Source organism: Nyctibius grandis, chromosome 29 (genome assembly GCF_013368605.1).
Source record: "Nyctibius grandis isolate bNycGra1 chromosome 29, bNycGra1.pri, whole genome shotgun sequence".
Taxonomy (NCBI): Eukaryota; Metazoa; Chordata; class Aves; order Nyctibiiformes; family Nyctibiidae; genus Nyctibius; species Nyctibius grandis.
In genome coordinates this window covers 3,104,554-3,126,006 of record NC_090686.1, presented here as the reverse complement: position 1 = coordinate 3,126,006, position 21,453 = coordinate 3,104,554, and the positions used below count along the sequence as shown (strand labels likewise).

Sequence of the window (21,453 nt, the reverse complement as noted above, 5' to 3'; positions counted from 1 at the left end):
CGTTGCTGTCGGGGTGTTCGCTGCCGTTCGCAGACGGATCGTTCCTCGTGAGGGGAGATGGTGCTGCTGGCTGTGGGACCCCGCAGTCTGCGGCGGTGTAGGGCTTTGTTTGAGGGAGGGGGGTGTTATTTCAATTTAATTTTTCTGTTCTTTCTTACAAGAGTATTTTTGTGTTAATTTTAGTTTCTCTTCACGATGACATTAGTTAGATCAGTTTAAAGGGCCGCGTTGCCTTTGTGGCAGGCCGAGGTTTTGTTCACCGTTCCCGTGGCGGTAGGAGCAGCAGTTTGTGAGATGGGCGGGAGAGCTGCTGTGCGTTCGTGCTCGTAACCCAGCCCGGCAGCCGCGTTCCGGCCCGGGAGGCCGGGGGTGTGCCCGGGGGGGCCCCCAGACCCGCCGCTGGGCCCTGGGGCGGCGGTCCAGGCCCATTGTTCGCCTTCCCCTGCCCCGCACGGCGCGGGGGGGCCGGCGGCGGGGGCCACCCTCCTTCCCCTCTGCACCCCCCCTGCACCCCGCTCCTTCTCTCCCCCGCATCCCTCTCCTTCCCCTCCCCACACTCGCTTCTTTCCCCCCGCACCCCTCTCCTTCCCTTCTCCCCCCTTGCACCCCCCTGCACCCCCATCCTTTTCCCCCTTGCACCCCCCTCCTTCCCCCTTGCACCCACCTTTCCCCTCCCCGCACCCCCCCGTCCTTCCCCTCCCCGCACCCCCCCGTCCTTCCCCTCCCCGCACCCCCCTCCTTCCCAGGAACCACCCCAGCTCCAGCCCCTGGGGAAAGCATTACACAACTGGCTGGAAAAACGTTGGGCTTTTTTTTTTCCTCTTTGCTGGACTCTGAATTTTGCTTCAGCTAATGCAGGCTGGCGTGTTGTGAGCGTTAATAAGTCCTGGTTGGAAGTTGCCTGAGGTAGCAGGGTAAAATCAGTTTCTTAACCTAGTGGAGTTTTTATCTACGTGCAGTTTGGAGAAGTGGTTATGGCTTGGCTTTGACTGGAAAGAAAGAAAGGCACCACTGAGCTAATTCAGCTTGGCAGTGGAACTGTTTTTGCTGTAGCCACACACAAGCATTGCAGAAATCTTTCTTCTGATTCAGCAGGAACGTTTTCCATGTTCATTTGGAAATTAGGCTTGCTGTAGTTGTCGGGGAAGATGCATCGGACTAGGAGCTATCGATTCATACTCTTTCAGAAAAAGACCAGGCCAGAAGACAGGAAGCTCACTTTGGAAAATACCATCTTTTCTATCATTAAATCAGCATGGCCACGTTCCTTTCCTCTGGGAAGTGGAGGGGCTCCCTGTAGAACTGTTAATATCTCTTTCATTTTTTTTTCTTCTTTTCTTTCCTGTACAAATGTTTGCTTGAATAAAGCTCTTTTACAGAAGATTGAGCTTGCCCATCAGTACTGAATAATAGAGCTGGGATTCAGTAGAGTTGAATTTTCAAGCTCTTTCTTATCCCATGTTTTCTTCATTACAGCAGGAAAACTAGTTTAAAAAAAAAAAAAAGAAAGAAAAGGAAAACCAACTTTCAGAGTCCTTTAGCTTTTTCTTGCTCTCTGTAGTACCCAGTGCTTTCTTTGGAAGCAGTTGACAACTCCTGATGAAGACCATGAAGTTCTGCATAAAATTCTACTTACGTGGTACATGTTCCTGAGTGTTTTGTTGACTAAGGCAGAAAAACTGTAGTTTTGGCTCATTAGTTCAATTTGTTATAATTATGCCTAATATTTATGGCAGATTCTTTCCAGCCCCCTTTTTCCCCACCCTCTTCTCCAATAATTGTTATTTAACCAGATCTTAGCTTTGATAGTTCAAAAGAACAGCTTAAGGAATACACTCTACTATAGCAGTCTTTGTTTAGTTTAAACATCTGTTGCTATTTCCCTTATTATGGAAGTTAACATTTTTAACACTAAAATAAACACAGACAAAATGAAGAAAAGAAAAGCAAAACTTCAGTGGTGTTTATAGTGAGGTGTTTATATCCCAGTGGTTCAAAAAGTATAAACACTGGCAACATCTGCATTGGACTCAAAGGGTGTTTTAGAGATGTCTGCAGGTCTTCCATGCCTTTGCCGTAGTATTTATTTTATAAGTGAGTTGTGTCAGCACTGATGGATCTGGGCTTGTCAAAGACACTGCTGCGGTAGTAACCATATTGACAACAAAGTGCCCTTTCAAACTCAATTAATTAGGATTTACTGAGGGTCATACTTGAACTACTTACAAATAGATGCCTTCCTGAAAAGTACTTTTGCAGATGTAGGATAAGATATAAATACATTATATGATGTGAAAATAGGTTTGAAATTTCAGGGGAAAGAATTATGGGCCTGTATGCCACAGGAAATAAATGAGATGAGTTCGTTATTCCTTTAGATTCTCTCTTGAAACACTTGGGTTTGCTTATTGAGGTAATTGGTATGCTGGTGAAACGTGTCATTATCATTTTGTGAGGTTTACTGGCGGTTTTAATCTTTCACCTCTGGCACAAACCACTGGAACTACGTGCCATTGATGTGTAGCTGCAGCTTATGGATAAGGGATGTATTGGTGCATAAGAAATAGGAGAAGTTCTTCTTCTTCTTTAGTTCGACATGGAGTAGAAGAGTATAATTTGCATCCCAAGACGAGTCCTGCTTTTTCTTGCCCAGCGAGAGTTACAGATAGCGATTTGTTATCTGCAAGCTTCAGGCTGCTGAGTTAATGCCAACAGTTGGTTAGTCTGCCTTGGCTGGTAGGTGTGAGAAACCTCGGCTGTGTCCTGATCTCATTCTGCTCCTGAGTAGTGTCGTTCGTGATCATGCCTCAGTGAGTATGGGAACAGTTATTGACAGAGTGCTGTTCAGTTCATAAAACATATTTCTGATATTGGCCTACTCGGTGGAGGTCTGGGGGAAGAAAGTATAATGGTGACTAATATGGATGGGATCTGCTTTATGGACAGAAAAGTGTCCTTTTGTTGAGGCTGGGGGGGAAATGGGAGGTCTGAAAGTTCTCCCATTAACTGTTAGGAAATAATGGTGTGTTGCGGGTTTAGCTGACCACTTTGTAGTGTGGAAACTTAAGTTAACTGTTTTCTCACCCATAAGAATTTTTTTTTTTTTTCCTGCTGTGAGGTGGATCTAACACTGGCCCAGGTTGCCCAGAGAGGTTGTGGATTCTCCATCTTTGGAGATACTTAAAACCCAACTGCACGCAGCCCTGAGCAACCTGCCCTAGTTGAGCCTGTTTGTGAGCAGGAGGTTGGACTAGATGATCTCCAGAAGTGCCTTCTAGCCTCAGCACTTCTGTGGTTCTGTACTGTGATGGAAGGTTCTGAACACTCATAGAATTAAGGCAACCACAGCCAGCTAAAGGATTACAACCAGAGATGAGGTGAGAGGGTTTTTGGAAAGGGGTCTATAACTTAACCACAGAATAGAGCCATTTCCTTCCCTCAGGTTGTTTTATACTAATAATTTATGTCCTTTTGAGTGTTTTCTTAATATTACTACTAGCTTTGAGCTCCTCATGATGCCCCACGATAATCTCAACTCTGATGCTTTTGGAGAAAAATCTTTAATTTTAACAACATGGTGTTCTTTTCAACAAGTTTCATAAAAAAGAGCCTTTGAGTTTTGTCTCCCTCTCCAGTGAAAGAAAATTTTTAAATCATTCAAATGCAAATGTTTAGTCTTTGCCAATGGGAAAGTGACAGTTATATTAGCAATGATCAACCATTTCAGACAATTTATTGTAATATATTTGGTGCAATAAGAAAGAGAAGAAGAAATAATTATAGAGATCTGTTGACTCAGCATCTGGATGCTGATTTTTAGCATGAATACATCTGATATCCTCCTCCTAAACCTTTGTTGCCAGTTATCAACAATGGCCAGTTTAATGAGTAGCGCTTTCATTTCATTGTTTTCTTCCTAATGAGCTCAGGGACATCAGAAAACTCTTGGGGGACTGTTGTCCTCGCCGAGGTGCACAGGCCACGAAGCAGAACCATTCTGTACCAGTCTGGCATTCCCAGTGCTTCCTATCGAATGACAAGCCCTTGATCCACACATATATTCCGAGGCAGAACATCTGCATCTTGTTTCGCAATGGAAACACACTTCACTTTAGCTGAATATTCTTTTTCTCGGAGAGCCTGGTGTGTGAGGTAATGGCAGGAGGGCTCAGAGTTAAACAAAACAAACCACAGGTGATCCAGCCAGCAGGTCTTGGCTCCTTGTCTCCAATCGAATATGTATGAGAAGGTGCAGTCTCCAAGCAGAAGATTTGTTTCATTCTGTTGTTTATCTGAGGGAGCGTACAGATGGCCGTGTGTTGGAAGGCAGATCTCTGTCTTCCTTCCTCTCTCTCCCGTTTTCACATGCTTTGTGTTATTACCACATTCTCAAGGCTTGAACTGCTGTGCTGGGAAAGGTATAAAGAAATGCAATAAGATGCTAAGAAATCCCCCAGGCATGTTATGAGACTTGGAGCACTCAAAATAGTTATACAGAATTCTCTGGACAGTCCAGAAGACTGGATTTTTTTTTTAATGAAAAAATTGGATCCAGATTTATAGAAAAACACCCCTTTTTGGTTTGAGGACAGCTTACATTCGTTAGTGGCATATTACATAATTATTTCACTGACTTCCTGTAAAAGTGAAGCATAAGTTGGCCACAGCACTGAGCTTGCATAGCTACATATCTTCTTAGGGCACTGCAAGGCCTTTTGAATGTGTGTGTATCTTCCCAAAAAGGCCAGTGTAGATGTTTGATATCAAACAAGGAGCCTGAAACAGATTCTGCGAACTTCATTTGCTTTTTAATGAAATGTAACGTGTTCTCTTAAGTTCTAAAGAATGGTTTCCATCGATTTTTCTTTGCTGACCTTGCATTTTACTTTGGGTTTATAGCATCAGTTTCTCCTATTTGGTTTAGTTTCTAAATATATAAAATGACTTTAACACTATTCTTCTTCTAAGAATTAGTGGAATAATAAATGGGATAAAAATCTCCTCATGAGAAGGTGAATTAAGTGTTCTTATTTCTAATGCAGTGTAAAATTTCTGTTCAAAGTCATGTAAATTAAGATGTACCTACAGAATGTTCCCCATTTATAGAACGTTCTGTGGGTTTTGCTTTTTCCATGTCTTTTATCTTCAGGAAAAAACAAAGAGCTCCAACTTCACGGTTGGGCTTTTCTTACTCATTTCCTCCTAGCATGAAGTTGGGAATATCCTTTTCAGTACTGACATCAAAATTCAGTTTATTTTCCTCATTCATCAAAGGCAAGATAGATTGAGGTCATACTTAAGTTTTTTTTTTTCCCTCTGGGGTTCTGTTGTTCTCCTCACGCTTGATGCTAGTTCAGCATTTGTACTGAGAACTCAAACAAGGAAATTAAAAAGCCAAATATAATAGTGGGTTATCCCACAACTTTCAATAGATAAGATAGGCAGCACATTTTTTGAGATAAAGGGTAGTGAGGGTTGTAGCAGTAAGTTGAATTCTGTGTTAATGAGCAATTTGCTTAAAGGCTGTAACTCGTTACTCACAAGTCAAATTTGTTACAGTGCCAGGTCTCTTTGGATATAAATCCAGGGATTTTTGGAGACATTGAAAAAGCTTAAATTGCTCCAGAGTTTGAACAATGCACTGTATTGTAGGGAGAACTGCTAGAGAAAAAATAAAGCTCAAACAACAGTCTTCGTTGTGTGGCGTCTAAAATTATGAATGAAAAAGTTCATCCATATGTATTGGTTTTGCCTTTTTTAAATATCTGCTTTGCATGAAAATAGTTGTCTATTAATTTCTTCTTGAGGATTAATACAGATGGGCCTTTATATTTGATTTTGGCTGAATAGGCTGCAGAGTTTTAACATGCTGCATGCAGACACTGTGCCAAGCAATTTAGCAAAGTTGTTTACACTAACAATAATCCAGCGGGACAGAGCCTATAATTTTTCACTGATAATAGTATGAGGTAGTGACGAATACAAGTTTCTGGAGGAGTGTTTACAAAAACGGTATTATACTTCTTCAGTGTTAAGGAATCATGGGTGGTTTTGGTTTTAATTTCCAGCGAGTTTTTTTTTCTTCATCGTGCAGTCTGTATCATCGCCCTGAAAACTACTTTGCAAATCAGCATGGAAGGGTTGCTGGACACACAGAGTCATTGTTTGCTTTCCCTTTCAGTAGAAGCCATGTGCTTTGGAGGATAATTGACTGTGTGATGTAGCACTGGTAGATGGTGTGGTACAAGCACGACGCCAGGGCTGTGGGTGCAGTAACATACATGCTGTGAGTGCCATGATGTGCAGTTCTAATTTCCTGGAGGCAGGTTTCCTTTGGTCCTTCACCTAACAGCTTGTTTTGAGAAAGAGCTGATGTTCTCATGCCTGTCTCTCCAAGCTGATGTGATGGCACACGTAGCTTGGTGACTACTGGCAGGTATCTTGGGAGTCTGGGTGGGATGGAAAGAGGCCATAGATCGTCCAGCGCAGGGGCGATTTTGAACAGGCAGTTGAGCTCTTAATTAGGGTTATCTCTGTCAACTTATAACCCTCATGCTACAGATGGATGGAGTTGGAAGAGCGTTGTTTGTAATGTCCGTAGAAGTTTGGCACCGATTCTAAGGCAAGGCAAGCTTGGAGCATTTTAATTGTTAGGGAAGAGCTCCATGCAGCTTTTTCTTCTATAACCTTGGTGAAGTTGAACTAATGATGTTCGTGGGACCACCACAGCATCGGTTTTAGCCAAAGAAAAAGTCATCCAGAAGCTTCACTGAGGTGGTGAGTCTTCACCAAAGATCTTTAGATATCTGGTTTTAATAGGTGTGTAAGTCCTGAAAATCTCAGGTAAAACGTAATAGGAGTGTGTGTGGCGGGGGGGAAGTGTGAAGCCATGTTTGGAATATTTCCTTTACCCAAGTTTCATGGCACTTTGGAATCTTGGTACACTTACCTTTTTGTGTCGCTTTTTAACTGTGGTGTTGCTAGTGCTAAAAACAAGAACTTGTTAAACATAGTAGCGCATGGTGCAGTCCAGCTTTTCCTTCCAGAAATGTTAGGTGACACTTTGTGCCTCGTTTTGTCTTTGGAGGCAAAGATCACCCCCAGTGTGGTGTACATGGATGGAGGTAGATCGTATTTGGGATAAAGTGGGATGTTCAGCCGTTGTGGCATAGGAGGAGGAAAGCAAGGGTGCCTTCAGCTGGTAGGTGCCAGCTTAGTTCCTTCACAAAAAGAGTGGCTTCTGTCTTTTCATAATACTCATTGTTACAGGAGTCTAACTTTGATTATTTTAAGACGTTCTTTTTCACTCCTCATCATTTTGGAGTGTCAACTGTGAGAATCAAGCACTGCAGTGTAGAACTTTCCTCCCCTTCTTCCAAACATTGCTAGCAGGTTCCAGGAAATATATTTGCTCTCCCAGGAAAAGTTTGGAACCAGTTGTATTTAAAAAGCAGTAGTTTTTCCTGGAAACCCATTTGACAGGGCAGGCATGGAAACCACTCGGCATTACACCTCCCTGCTTTGCAAGACTTCATATTTATTCTTCAGCATGCAGAAATAGGGATTTTTGCCTTTAAACACGGGTTGTAGTTAGAAGTTAGATTTAGTAGAAGAGACTGTATTGTTGCCAGGGTAGGAATGGCTGTATGGGAATGTAAGCTAATATTGAAATATTTATTATGTTTTATTTTAGCTGAAAATCACAGAACAGCAGATTGGCAATAGCCTTTGTAGTTGCCATCTACAAAGTGCCCAGCCCAGCAATCCTTTGTGTGAGAAGAGTGAAAACTGAAGCTGCTCAGTGGATCTTTTGGAATAGCTGTTGTCTTTTGGGGAATGAGTATTTGCTTGTTTTACAGATGGCATTAGCGCACTCTGGTTGTGCTTTAGTGATGGTGTTGTGACTTCCAGTTTTGGTGTTTAATTGTTAATGTTTAGTATGCCTAACTTCTGAAAGTAAATTTAGATATTTGTAAAATTAGTAGGTTTTGCCACTTTCAGAGCAGAACCTTTCAGAAAATTATTGTTTCTTGGCTGCAGATAACTAAATTGAAGTTGTTTTCTCTGTGGTGCATTGCCAATTGTAAATAAATGGCTGTAGGAAGAAAATCAAAGTTGTCCAGTCAAAAGAAAACTGTTTCTGTGAATCTAAGTTATCTGGGAAGACCAGTGAATGCCACACAAGAGCTAGCCAAGTAAAACAAGAGTATTTGGTTGTTCTGTTTATATTCTTTGGAAAGTAATCTGTTCTGAAGCAGGAGCCCTACAAAAAGTACTCTTAGCATATAGAAAAAAAAAGTTGACATAACTATGGCACCTCCTTTGTGGTGGTTTTATACAGAACACATTAAATGAAGATGGGGTGAGGGAAGTGCTGTATGATTCATATAGGACAAGTTTGAACTCAGCCAGTTTCTTGGATTTAGTATAAATATTTATGGCATTGAAAGGGATTTTTTTTTTTTTAAATATGCTTCCTTGTGCTCCGGATCTTTTAGCTGGCCTCCGCAGACATCTGGTGTGCAGTGCTGCTTGTTTAACCCCCACCCTTCAGTTTTCATGCTGTGGCATCTCGGAGAGCTATCGCAGTCACTCTGCGGTTGGTGTAAATTAAATCTGAGAGCGCCAGCTGGGAGAATGCTGACGTGCACACTTTTCCTGCTGAATACTCTGAACCAGTGGCTGCAGTTAAAGAGGTGAACGCTTTGCTCCTGTCTTGCTGTAGGCATCATACCGAGCTAGTTACCAAAGGTGTCAAAAATAGGAATTCCAGCGTTAGCAATGATGTTCACTGATTCTTGACTCGTTCTTGTCTCTTAGAAAAAGCTTCTCTTACCGATGTTGTATAACCAATGTATCTAACTTAGCTTATCGGCAAAAAAAAATAAGTTCTCTTACTTAAAAAAATAAGTTCTCTTACTTAAAAAAAATCTTTAAAAGTCCTGATTTCTGAGACCGTAACTGCTTTTGAAGTGTATCATGCATGCCTTATCAGCTCATCTGTGGATGTACTGAGTTCTTTTGTAGTACAGTAAATTGAACACTACCCTGTTTGGTTTCAAATGTTTCTCAATGAGTCTATTTGGAAGTGAGTATGATAACACATTTTCATACTCATTGTAACATATATATATATATTTATTTTTAATCCTCTGCAGAATCCTAGTCCCACAGAAGCCTAGTTAATTCAGCCTTCAGCTGCCCCCATGAAATAGTGAACATTATCCTTATTTACCGAGGGGAAAAAAGAGCTGTAATTGGTTAAATTCACGTAAGTCGGGGATAAAGCTGGGAGCAACACGCGGAGTGCCTTGGTTGTAATACTTTGCCGTAGCTTCTAAACCTTACTGTGGTCTGTTAGTAAACCAAAAGTGCTTTTACCTGTTTGTTTTGAGATGTGCAAATAAAATGGTAATTAATCAGCTAAACAGATAAAAACTCTGATCTTTGAAACTTGGACTGATGATGTATGGACTAGGTGCTCGCTTTCTGGCCAGCAGTCGTGGGGGGAACAGGAGCTTTTGGGCTGCAGTCTCTTGTGGCTGTGGTTTGTCTGTAGCGGGCCCCTTCTAAACTGAGATGGTGAAATCTGTTCCGGTGCAAGTAGTTGAGTCTTTTTAGCTGATCCAGGGAATGAGCTCTTACAAAGAAGAGTGGGATGGAAGAATTTTCAGTTCCCCTGTTTGAGCAGCGGGACTTCCGCAGGTCTGATCTTTTATGTTTGAGGCCTGTTGAGTTGCGTAAAAGGAGTGTGACCACTGATGCCAGCAGTTAATTTTACATTCACTTCGGAAGATGAGTTAAGAAACTTCAATTAAATAGCAGTCCAGCTGTGGTCATGCAACGCGTGGCTTGGCAACAGGCAAGCTGATAGCCCATTTATGACCTAAAGCAGTACTTCCAACCCTTTTTAATTAATGCAGTGTCTCACTGCCTCTGGAGTGGCTGTTTGGTTCCGTTAAAAAATCCACAGCGTTATTTAATAGAGTGCCTGCTTAATTGTGGGGTGGAACATCTTCAGTGTGTGATGGAGGGTAGAGATCTGCAGAAATGTTTGGGATGTACATCATCCAGGTAAAATGGGGAAGGATTTGATGGATAATTAACTGGGGAGTGATATCATAGTAATGGAGTGAGAGATTTAATTTCTGGATCCTGTGGAGCTCCACGGTGGGACACAGACATAGAGCTGACATTTTTTGTTACCTTAATTTTATCAGCCCATCTGCTCTTCCCTGTCTTTTCTGTGTTTTGTCAGAAATTAGTTGATTCTGCAACTCTGAAATAAATAGACAAGGAGCCTGGAGTTAAGTTAATCAAAAGGGAGATTCAGCTAAAGACTAGTGTAGGTATAGGGGGAGGAAGATGAAGCCCTAATTAAAGGTCTCTAAGAAGTAGAGTGTAACTTTGGTACTGCTCACCCATTGCAATCCCATGACTGTCAAGATAGCTTAAAAAACAGGAATTTCTGCTTGTTCCTTGCTTTTCCAAGAGTTCTGGAAAACTTGCCCTCAGTGCCCAGAAAACTGTGAGAAAGGCTGTCCAGGCAGCATGTAATTTCTTGGTAGCAAACACAATCCCTCCCTCTGTCTTTCCTGCCTTAGCTTCCCCTTGGAGAGAACATTTATTTTAAGTGACCCTGCAACTTGGCCCCATAAACCACCCTCCTTCTTGTGAAATAAACAGTCCAGCTACGATTTAGGCATGGCTCCCACCTGTCCCTTGGCACCACAGGGTTGTCTGCCCTTTTCTCTCTCTGAATCTGACAACCTCGATCAATGTTAGTCGCTGTGTAGTAGTCCTGGCTGTTGGAGTGGGTACGAGCATTAATTCGGATCCAGTATCTTCAGTCATTTTGAGGAGAAAATAATAATGTTCTCTGGTAGCAGGTTTTTCACAACTGAATCTTGTAGTGGAACAACAGTTTTCAAGCTCTTGTACTCTGTGGTTACCTAATTTTTTTCTGTAGATCTCTTCATAGCGAGTTTTTTTTCCCACAATAAAATTACTTACCTCAGTTGCATGTCATGAACCCAAGATCGAAACCTGCTGTGTCAGAGGAACAAAATTAATTTTCTCTTTTCCTTAGTGGTGGTGTATACCTGTTTGTTTGTTTTGGAGACAATGTTTTCAGGAACAATGGTAATATTTTGGGGTTTTTTTATGTATGTTTCTTTATACCAGCACCTTAACCCTGGAGAAATGACGTGGCATCCTTTCCTCTCCGTCTCACGAGCCACACTGTTCTCTGGGCTTCTCTAGAAGATGAAGCCTTCACAAGTTTTTGGTTATTAAAACACTACATGTGAGCAACAGCAGAGGACGACTATTGGGTTGTGTCTCAGAATAGTACAGAGCCAGTGGGTTGAAGGATCTACATTATCCAGCCTTGTAGTGCTTATGATGAGCTTGAGTTCATTCTCTTCTACTGGCTGGGTCCTATCTTGACCTACTGCCATCAGTTACAGTAAAACCCTGCACGTAAGGAATTGGCAAGCTGACACGAGCTCCTCATTTTCCATGTAAATAGCATGATCAAAAGACTATCTTGTTTTCATCTGAATGGCTCACGTAGTTTGCTGTTGGATTTGGAGTGCTTGACTGCCCGGCACACAGTGGTCATTGCTCTCTTGCTTTCCCTCTGTAGAAGGGATTTTGGAGCCCATTTTGAAGGACAAAGGGAGTTTGTTCTTTACAACAGATCCTTTGTGGGAGATGGGTTGGAATTGTTCTGATGCTCTGTGGATTCAAGTCTGCAATATTCTGTCCAGCTTGGTTGAAGGGGCTCTGTGTTTGAGTCCATTTCAGACAGGCTGCCATCAGGTAGTGGGAAACCAGAGCCGAAATTGAAGTTTTTCTTGAGTTCATTAGGCCAAATGTAATTGCCTCGTTTCACCTCAGTTTGGGAAGAGATTACCATGTTGGTGACCGTGAAGGTGGCAGCAGCTCCTGGCTGTGTCCATGTGCATGGGATGATGAAGGCTTGCCTCCAACCCCATCTCCTCCTGCCCGGTGGCAGCAGCTTCGGGTGTTTGCTTGACCACACGCTATGTAGGGAAAATGCAGTAGCCAAGACTTCTCTGGTTTTATGGCTTATTTTCTTTAACTTACCATGTTGAGGACTCTTGTATGCTACTAATAAGAATCCAGTCAGGGAACTCCACACTAAGCTTTGCAGGACCTGCACACAGTACTGTGGTCTGAACAGTGACCCTGTCTTCTTCCAAATCCATTCCGAAGGGAGCCGCCTGTGTGTGCATCTCTGTTACTAACTTTTTGAATATGTTTGCTTTTGTGTTTGTATTTTAAAAGGACAGCATTTTTATATCCTCTCTTGAGGTCCTTCTACATTCCAGGTAGGGAATTTGGGGAAAAATAAAATGGGAATAAAAGGAACTTCGCTTGAAAGTGCAATATTGGATTTTGTGGCTCTTTTAGAAAGCTCATTTTTATTGATGCTCTGAATTTTTCCACATGTAGCAAAGGAGAATAATGTGAGAAAAGGTGTTTGGGGCATGTTTATAGTAAACTACAATAAAAGCTTGCAGTATATCTAAAAATAGGCTCTAATTAAAATAAGTGGAATATTTTTTTTTTACCTTTGCATACCACCTTTTGTTTCAAATCCTTATGAAAGAAAACAGTGCACAATCTGCTTAGGAGGTATTATTCAAATCTGAGCTTTCACAAACTAAATTTCCTATTTCTCTCTCTGCTGTTGCATGAAAATACATAGTTAAAAGGTGTCATTTATTATATTGAAATACTGCTTAAGCACCCAAACTAACAATTTTTTCTGTTGTGACCTTGCTGTGACTTTGATGTACCTTTTGAAATAGGTGGCAGGTCTTGCAGCGTTGATTGTTTCTGCTAACAGCCAGGCTAGGCTTTGATCAGCTCAGCTTTCCCCTCTTTTATGTAGTACAGAAAGTCATTTAGCTGGGTGACAAAAGAAAGAACACCTAGATCTGGAAACCACTGTTGTTTTGGAAAGCAATGTCTTCAACATGTTGACTTGCAGTTATATTTCCTTCACAGTTTTTTATTGATAGTGTTTTTACATTTTTAATAAAATCACATTATCACACTGATAAAAGCAAATCTTTTTATCTGACAACTTTTAAAATCTGCTTATCAGAAATGTGAGTGCTATATAATAGCTTTGCAAATAAATGAAGTTGAATTCTGATGATACGTTTATTATTTAAGCTTTGCGTGGTGGTAGTTTTAATTACATATCCTGAAATTATTTTCTCTGTGAGGAATTACTGTACCCATCAGCACGGTCTTTGTTTACGCTTTCTCAAGTGTATGTGTCCCGTGAGCGTTCCAGCCAGGTTACAAGGTGGCACTGACAGTGTCTTATCTTGAGGCACCAAGACTGGTGGCACTTCACCTCTCTGCATGGGTCGAGCCCACGGACACTCACCTAGAATCTTGAGAGATTTCAACTCCACAGAGGAGAAAACATTACCTAGCACTGAAGAAACTTAAATGACTAAACTGCAGTATTACTATAAATGGAGCATGGTGTAGGGATACACCAGAATACTTAGAGTACTTACAGCGCAGTGTGTTTTGCCAGGGAGTTAAATAGATCGTATCTCTTTTGCTGACCAGTAAATACTAACGTTGTGCTTTCTAAGCAAATACAAGAATATGAAATCTACTGTTTTGTGCAGAAAACATAAACGGTTCTTCTCCCTTTTTCTTCCTTTCTCTTTCATCCCACCCTTGTTTGGGGTGCCCTTGTTGGGTCGCGCTGTCCTGCACCAAATAGAAGTAATCGGCAGCGTTCTACATACAGTTAGTCTGAGGAGTTCGGCAGTGGTACCTTCCCCAGCTGCTTCAGCGAGGTGTTACTCTCAGTTCTGAAGTATCTAACACAGGGCTGTTTGTGCTCTTGTGACAGTTCCCTTTACGGACCAGTACATTGACTGTCATGGCTCTTACCTGAGCAGGGACTGTGTGTATATGACCATACCCCGTGACAGGACAAGACTAGCCAAAGCGTGGCGTGTAGCTGTGTGGGACAGGCCACTGTTTGTCCTTACTTCAGGCCTGGCTTTCGTACCCAACCCGCACTGCTCGGCAGGGCTGGGTGGCCCAGGTTCAGCGCCGTGGTAAGGCACGTGCTGCTCTCTGTACGTGGTAGCTCTGCCTAGGACGGCACCTTGCCTGCCTTTGTCTGAGCCTCTGTAATGCGCTGAGCAAACATCAAGTGATAACTGGTGTTAATTTGTAGTCCCTCTTAACTGGCTTTAAATGTTTGGTGCAGGTTTTTCCTGGGAGAGCTGGCCAAAAGGCTCACAAAAGAGTGCTTTTGGGGGCAACCCTGCTCCTGAGCAAAAAACCCATCCTCGGGCTTGAACTGAGGGAAATCCTTTTTTGCCAATGATGTTAACAAGTATTGTAGACATCCCTGGTGTTATTTATCTAGAGATTAGTGTAGTTAAGCATTGATTGCATTTTAATCTCGTCTGCCAGATAATTGGAATCTTTTTTTGCCATAGTTTACACAAGTACAGGTACTCTAAGCAGAAGAAAGGAAAGTTTTTTAGACTCTCAGCTCAGGTGCTGCAAGAGTTAGCTAAATGGGACGTTATCTTAAAGGTAGATCTGCAAATTTATGAAGTAGTCTCATGCTCTACAGTTAGACCTAAGCCTGAGTTCATTGTTGGGTTGGGACTGAACATAGCCCCACAGTCACAACTGTTGAGGTGTGAAAGTTGGATTTTGACAGAAGGAAATATTAAGGAGCTCTGCCAGGCCAAAGCGTTATAACTTACTCCATCCTGCTTTTTGTGGCATATCTGTTGCCCTTCTTTCCATGCCATCAATTTCTTGCCTACTTACCAGGGAGACTCTTTCCGTTGGTACTTGGTTAGCAGTGAAGGGAATTTATTTCAATCATCATTTAAGTGGTCAGCAGAGACTTTTTACTTCTCTGATGTTTATGAAGCAGTTTGTAGAACTGAGAGAGTTATCCATGTAAGTCAGTTTACGTACAGTGTGCATATGCTGTTGTGTACAGCTATGCTGTTACAATATGATGAGAGAGAATGTAAGATGATGTAGTCAGTTTTTCACAGTACATTTGAAGGAGCAAATACAATTACAGTTAGGTTTAAAGATGCAATTTTGCCATTTTCTGCCTGTTGCAATTTAGTGTTTTGTATATAATATATCATTTTCCAGACCTATTAAGTTGAAATCTTCAACCTGTGCTTCTCAGCTCTGATTAACAATGGTTTTTGAAGGATCCTCAAGCACGCCTGCCTGCACCCTGCAAGTGACATTGCCATACCTAAATTTGGCTCCTTTCTTTGTGCAGTCTTTTGAACGAAAGAGGAGGAAAAAGTGAGTGGAGGTGACAGAATGCCGAGGTCACTATTTTATGTTCTTGCTTGCAGCGTCAAGCAGAACGTGTCCCTCGCTGGCAGGCACAGCGAGGTGGAGGAGCCACAACAGAGCAGTCGATTTAATCACTGTGTTTTGGTTTTGGCCATGGGTTTTCTGGCATATGTATCTCTGCACAGTGGCAGCCAGAGCTTGGTTCCAGGAGTAAGTGCTTTTCATATGTTTTGTAAACGGAGGAGAGCAGGCTTTTGCCAATTTTTCCATGCATGTGTATGTGAGTTTTTGGTTTCCTAAATTAGCTCTTTGTCATCGTACAAGAAAGTCAGTAAAATATGTGTCAGATAAGTGAATCAGTAAGTTGGCTGCTGAAAGAAATCTATCAATTATAATAAAAAATATTTCCAAGATCTGATTTCATAGCAGGATTTTATTATTAGGCTGTTCCCATTAATACTTAATTTTTCGTTGTTCCTGTAGTTTGCCATTTTATTATGCTCTCCAGGTAGGCCTGTTTCATATACTACAAAGGAAATACAGACTACCATGGCTTTGTTTACAGTGTTTAGCAGATTGCTTCCCAGAATTAAATCTTATTTAAGCTCATCTTAAATCATATCTTTTACAGAAACTGTAATCCAGAAATAAAGTAGTGGTACAAAATGGTGTTTTTACATAAGGGATTTTTTTGTTTGAGTGCAGTTATAGAAATATTCAGCAATTATATAAATAAATATAATCTGTGACTGCTTCTTAGGATATCTTTTTTCATGAACCAGAGATTTACTTCTGAGGAGTCCGAATCGATTAATTAATTTTCTTTGGTCAAGCAAGTGAGGTAAATCTGCCTTAAATTGCTTACTTTTAAAACTGTCTGTAGTCTATTTCATGCAGGTTTAATTTCTGGGGAATTTCCCAATTCCAAGAATATCAATCCTCTTACAATGTATAGCATGCTGTGAAGTAATACCCAAACGAGGCAGCTGACAACATCTGCAGATTAATTCTCTGGTACTGCATTGTGATTTTTTGTGTTGATAACTTGTTTTGATGACTTGTTGAATTCAGTAATTTGCGGTGACTTCCCTGCTTGGTATTTGATATCTCAAATCATATGATTTTTGTCCATGAATTGGAATTGTTATGCCATTTATCCCAATTTATGTTGGCACAGACTGACTTCTGTGTTTGAGATAGTGGAAGAAAACATGCAATAGTTTATAAATTCATTCCAGTCTATTTGCAATTTAATCTCATGGTGGTTAGAATATAAGAATATAAAATGAAACAAATTTTGTTGTATAGTATCCTTTTCACATGCACGTAGCTTTTGGGAAGGTCTTGGCTTTTCAGCAGAAATGTTTCGCGTGTCGTGAGGACTAAATTTTGATCTTGGATCAGTAGAGAAAACTGCCCTTGAAGATCTTCATGTAGTATTGATTCCTGGGAATGTCTGGCCCTGAGAACATGAGGCAACTCCTGTTACTAATGAGAGTTTGTCTGCATGGAGGTATTGGAGAAGATAATTAAAGGTGTAATGCACATTAATTAAAGTCTGTTAAACTCTCATGCTCATGATTTTATTAATTGAGTGGCCTGAGGTCATGGTAATTCAATCCAAGACCTTAAACATAAGGACCCTGTTGACAGACACTGCAACCAAGGATTTTTATTTTTTTTCTTCCCAAAGTTAATAAATGTGTCAGGAATTTACTCTTGTGGAGAAATCCATTTGTCAGATTCAGAACAGAAAAGTAGAATGGGCAAAGGGCAATGCTGGAATTTTCTTTCAAGGAGTTTTATTTCAATCTGTCTTAAGGTCTGTATCATGCAATCTTTAGTTGGAAAGGTGACGCCTTTCATTTCGGGATTGTAATTAGTACTCAGATTTTACGCATTAACAGTAGCCAGCGGGAGAGAGGAAGTTGGGAGGGGGAATGGGATATGGTGGCCATGTCTCAGTGCAGCCCGTACTGAGTTGCTAGGTCAGAGAGGAAGGAAGCTAGCTGCCAAAATAGTGTATATTTTTTTTTTCCAGCCTTTGGTAACTCCTGGAGTTCTCAGACATATTTTAAGACTTCTCTGGTGTCTTGCTATCAAATCCCCACTTGTAAAAACATGACTTTTGCTGTCGTGATGTTTGTATTGCGTGGATGTTTCAGTGGGGACGCAGATACTGCTGACGGAACTGCAAGAGAAACGCAAACAGTGTTGAAGACCCACTGTTTACAGATGGTGGTGGATGCGTCTGAAAAGAGCCGTGCTGGTTATACAAACATTTAGTTTGCATGTGTTAATTTGAATCGCTTTCAGTTTAGGCTCATAAGTGGTTAAAATAAAGAACATTCTTGCTGACTTCATGGACTTCTGTCAACTGAGCGTACTACGGTGGTACTGCTGTACAGGCAGACACTACGTCACGTTGTTATCTCTGCTCCGCTTGTCTGTGCTTTATCGTGTTGCCTAACGGTTTTAATAAAGAAAAAAGAAAAGAAGAGACGAGTATGAACAGTTGTAAGTAGAACTATCTGAAAGCAGCAGGTCTGGAGTGCCTTACACCAGCTGCTTGCTGAAACAAAGAGGAGTATTATGAGAGGCACAATAAATGTGTTTGCTGTCTCTGCCTTCGGTTGCAGCGCAGACACGAGCCGTCACAGTAATGGATTTTGAAGACTGGAGTTTGGACTTGGGGAATTGTATAGAGCACAGTTGTTTTATCAGCGTGTTGTGTTGCCAGCGGTGCGATGCGAGGCCGGTTGCCATGGAGCGCGGCCGGCGGGGGGAGGCGGGCGCGGGCGGTCAGGCCTTTGGGTGGTACGCGCTGCTGCCGGCTCGCCCCCTCTGCTTTCAGTTCTTCAGCTTCGGTAAGGAGGAAAGGAGTGGGGAAAGAAGTCGCCTTTTTATTTAAACAGAAAGCAGTTTTAGGCCTAATCAAACTCACAGCCCACACGAGAACTCCCGGTGCAGTGCAGATACAGTATATGAACGTGCAGTTTATCCCCGTAAACAACGTAGGGTTATTTTTCCTCCTGACCCTGCCCTGCTATCTGGACTCTTGTTTGGCAGTGGTCTCCTCTGCCGTGTGTCTGCAGGGCCCTGGGGTGCCACACGTACATGCTGGTATGTTTATCTGAAGGCCTCGGTGCCCCCTGCGTAATTACCACGTTACTTTGCAAGTAGGAAAATGCATTACCAAATTCAACAGGCTTTACTTAGAAGCCAGTCCTTTCTTTGCTAAATTTTTTTAAAATGGGTTTCTTTAATTCCAGCATATGATAGCAATAGCATTTGTACCAGATTTTGTACTCAAGCTGGGTGTTAATAGATAAATGCTGTTGTTACCGTACATATAATAATATGAATTTTTTTTTTTTTTTTTAAAGGAAAAACCTCATTGAGGTAGTTATGTAGCATCAGGCTCCTAGTCGCTGTTTGGGAAAAAGGAAAAGTTTCTAACTTACTAAACTGGACAATGTCTAGAGATATTTGTCTTTTGTGAACACCAGAGTTAGCTTTACATGGATATTTATATTGCCCGTGTTCCTGTCAGGAGTTGCTTGGGAGAAGTCCGTGGGAATTAGGTGTGTACATGGAATTTGTAATTCCTGTAATGGAATTTTGTGTTTGAGTCTTCAGAAGTGATCTGAGATACTGCAGACAGGACTGATTGCGCATGGGTGGGATGAAAGTATCGCAAACCTTAGCTGATGAGAGTTTTATGTTTTGATACTGGTATTTTTTTTTTTCCCCAAAGACAGAAGTGAGGGACATTCCTTACTGAGAGAAACTGGTACAATGTGGTTTACGTCTGAAGCTTAGAATATGAACACCATGTAGGTGGAGGTTTCCACTGGCAAAATGTAAAGGCTGAAGAAAAAAATGCAGAAATTTTACTGATAGGAAGGTTATTTTATATCAGTGGTCTTTTTCATAAAAGCTGCTCTTGTGATGCTGGAATGGTTGCGGGGGGGCTTCCCAGTTAACACTTCGGTTGTTTGGAACAGGACAGGGTCTGGATGGCTGTTTTAGAGCAGTTGCAGTAGAGCAGAGTTTTTACTATTTAGAGCTGAGATGGAAAGTTCCTATTTAGGTTTGGTGCCAGAGTCTTTAATAGAAATCATGACTTGTGGTATATTATAGGTCAGCGTATATTTGCTAGTTTATATTATGCTGACTAAATTGGCAAAGTGCTTATTTTTACTGGTAAACATTCAGGAGGTTTTCTCCTCACTCCTCCTTTTTCCAACAAAATAGTATTTGTCGTGTGTGGAATTAGGGCAACATTTTATAAATCATCTGCCTCGGCGATGATGTGAAAATGTGTGGTGGCATACAAAGATTTCCATTGTCAGGTACCTCAGGGCTGTAGATGGAGTTAACTTTATCCTAATTTTAGTTCTGGAAATTATGGCCATGTAGAAAACAAAATGCTTCTGGCAGTGTAGGAAAAATACAAATTTTAAACTCTAGCAAAAGTGGCTATTTCAGGGATATTACCACAATAGGTAACCCTGGTTAATTTAGCTCCTCTCCAAGCCCCTTAGGAAGCCCCAAAAGCATTTTTTAACATCTTTAAATCCCCGTGAAGTCTAAATATGACCTGTGGCTGTAAGGATGTGAGTTCCAGTAAAGTCCCTAACTGCTGGTGAAATGCAGCACTGTGCTTTAGGCTATACATTCAGTGAGACTTTTAATTGAAATGGGAAAAGTACTGTGGTCACGCTTTAATGGGTGCTTGGTAACAATATGGGAATGTGTTTATGCGCAAGCTAATTGCATAATTTCTGGAATTATTTATACACAGCTCCCACATGCCGTGAATGGCATGTTCTGATAAGTGTGAGATGATGTACAATTTCTAATCTACTCAGTACTCTACCACCAGTCTGCCTAGTTGAAAATCAGCATTCTTAAAATTGGAATTTTGTGATTCTTGTGCTGAAGAATTGCGCTCTTGTGTTCATTGCTAGTTTCAAAGTATAGAGAAGGACATTTAAGGACAAACTTAGCCTTGCATCAGCAAGTTCCAGTTTTTTCCCTAATTTTTACCTTGCATAGTTATATACCAGACAAGCTTGGTTTGGGCAGCTTTTTATAAAAGGAGTCATTTGAGAATTTTGAGCATTTATTCAGTTTTAGATCTTGAATATTTGGCATAAATGTGAACTGTAGCCCTGGAATTTATAACCACAACCATAAGAAAAGGAACAAAGCGCATTTCATTGCGAATAGTCATGCGTTGTGGAATGAGGTAATGAAAGTTCAGTGTTGGAATGGCAGCGTGTGAGAAGGAATGCTTCTGAATAAAAACGCTGTTGGAAAGATGTGTCAGCTCAACCTTTCAGATCATCTGGGGTGACCTGACCCTTCTCACGTTACCTTTTTTCAACTGTTTATTCCAGCATAAAGCACTAAGGTATGGTTTGTGATGCCTTATTTATCTCACAGCCGTGTTAAATGTGCCTGTGCAGACCTGACATCTGGTTGGGAAATTTTTCTGCAAGGATGTTTTCAAAGAGCACGCTGTTGTACCTCGCTTTTCCCTGTCATGTTCATTCTCACTTGTCTTCTTCCCTAGGTGAAGCAGCCCTAAGAGGTGAGCCCAGAATGCAGTCCCTTCCAGTATCCTCTGCTCTAACCAACCATCGAACAGGCCCTCCTCCCATCAGTCCCAACAAGAGAAAGCTCAGCATGGACCAAGGGGATGATGAGCTAGACTGTGAAAATGACCATGTTTCTAAAATGAGTCGAATGTTCAATCCGCATCTGTAAGTGTCTTGCTTCTGTTACCTCCGGTTCGTAAAATGTAATGCCATCCTCTTCATCTTTGTGCGTGCTAAAACCATGCTGTGTCTAAAACTTTGTGCTAGATTTTTCCTTTGTTCCAGTCTGTGTGTAAGATCTACACAAAGGCTGGTACGATTAGATGGGTCTTCTCGTTTTCTTTTGTTTTCATACAGCATGAAGTAACAGGGATTAGCTCAACTATTTATAGTAGAACATATGTATTCACCTTGCAATTGCTAAAGTATTGTTCATTTGTTCTTTGTAATCTGCTCCGTTGGCTTCCCCTGATTCTGAGCACCCGTACGCTCT

General features: G+C 41.5%; 2 protein-coding genes across 3 annotated transcripts in view; one reads left to right on the top strand and one right to left on the bottom strand.

Moving 5' to 3' along the window:
- ATG7 (autophagy related 7) overlaps positions 1-21,453 on the bottom strand; it is a 371,865-nt gene that overhangs the window by 200,487 nt on the left and 149,925 nt on the right. The window lies entirely within an intron of this gene.
- VGLL4 (vestigial like family member 4) overlaps positions 1-21,453 on the top strand; it is an 87,234-nt gene that overhangs the window by 41,401 nt on the left and 24,380 nt on the right. For both annotated transcript variants that reach the window (XM_068420027.1, XM_068420026.1), the window contains one exon: positions 20,936-21,125. In XM_068420027.1, coding sequence (XP_068276128.1) covers positions 20,936-21,125 — 190 coding nt within the window. The remainder of the gene's footprint in view (positions 1-20,935; positions 21,126-21,453) is intronic.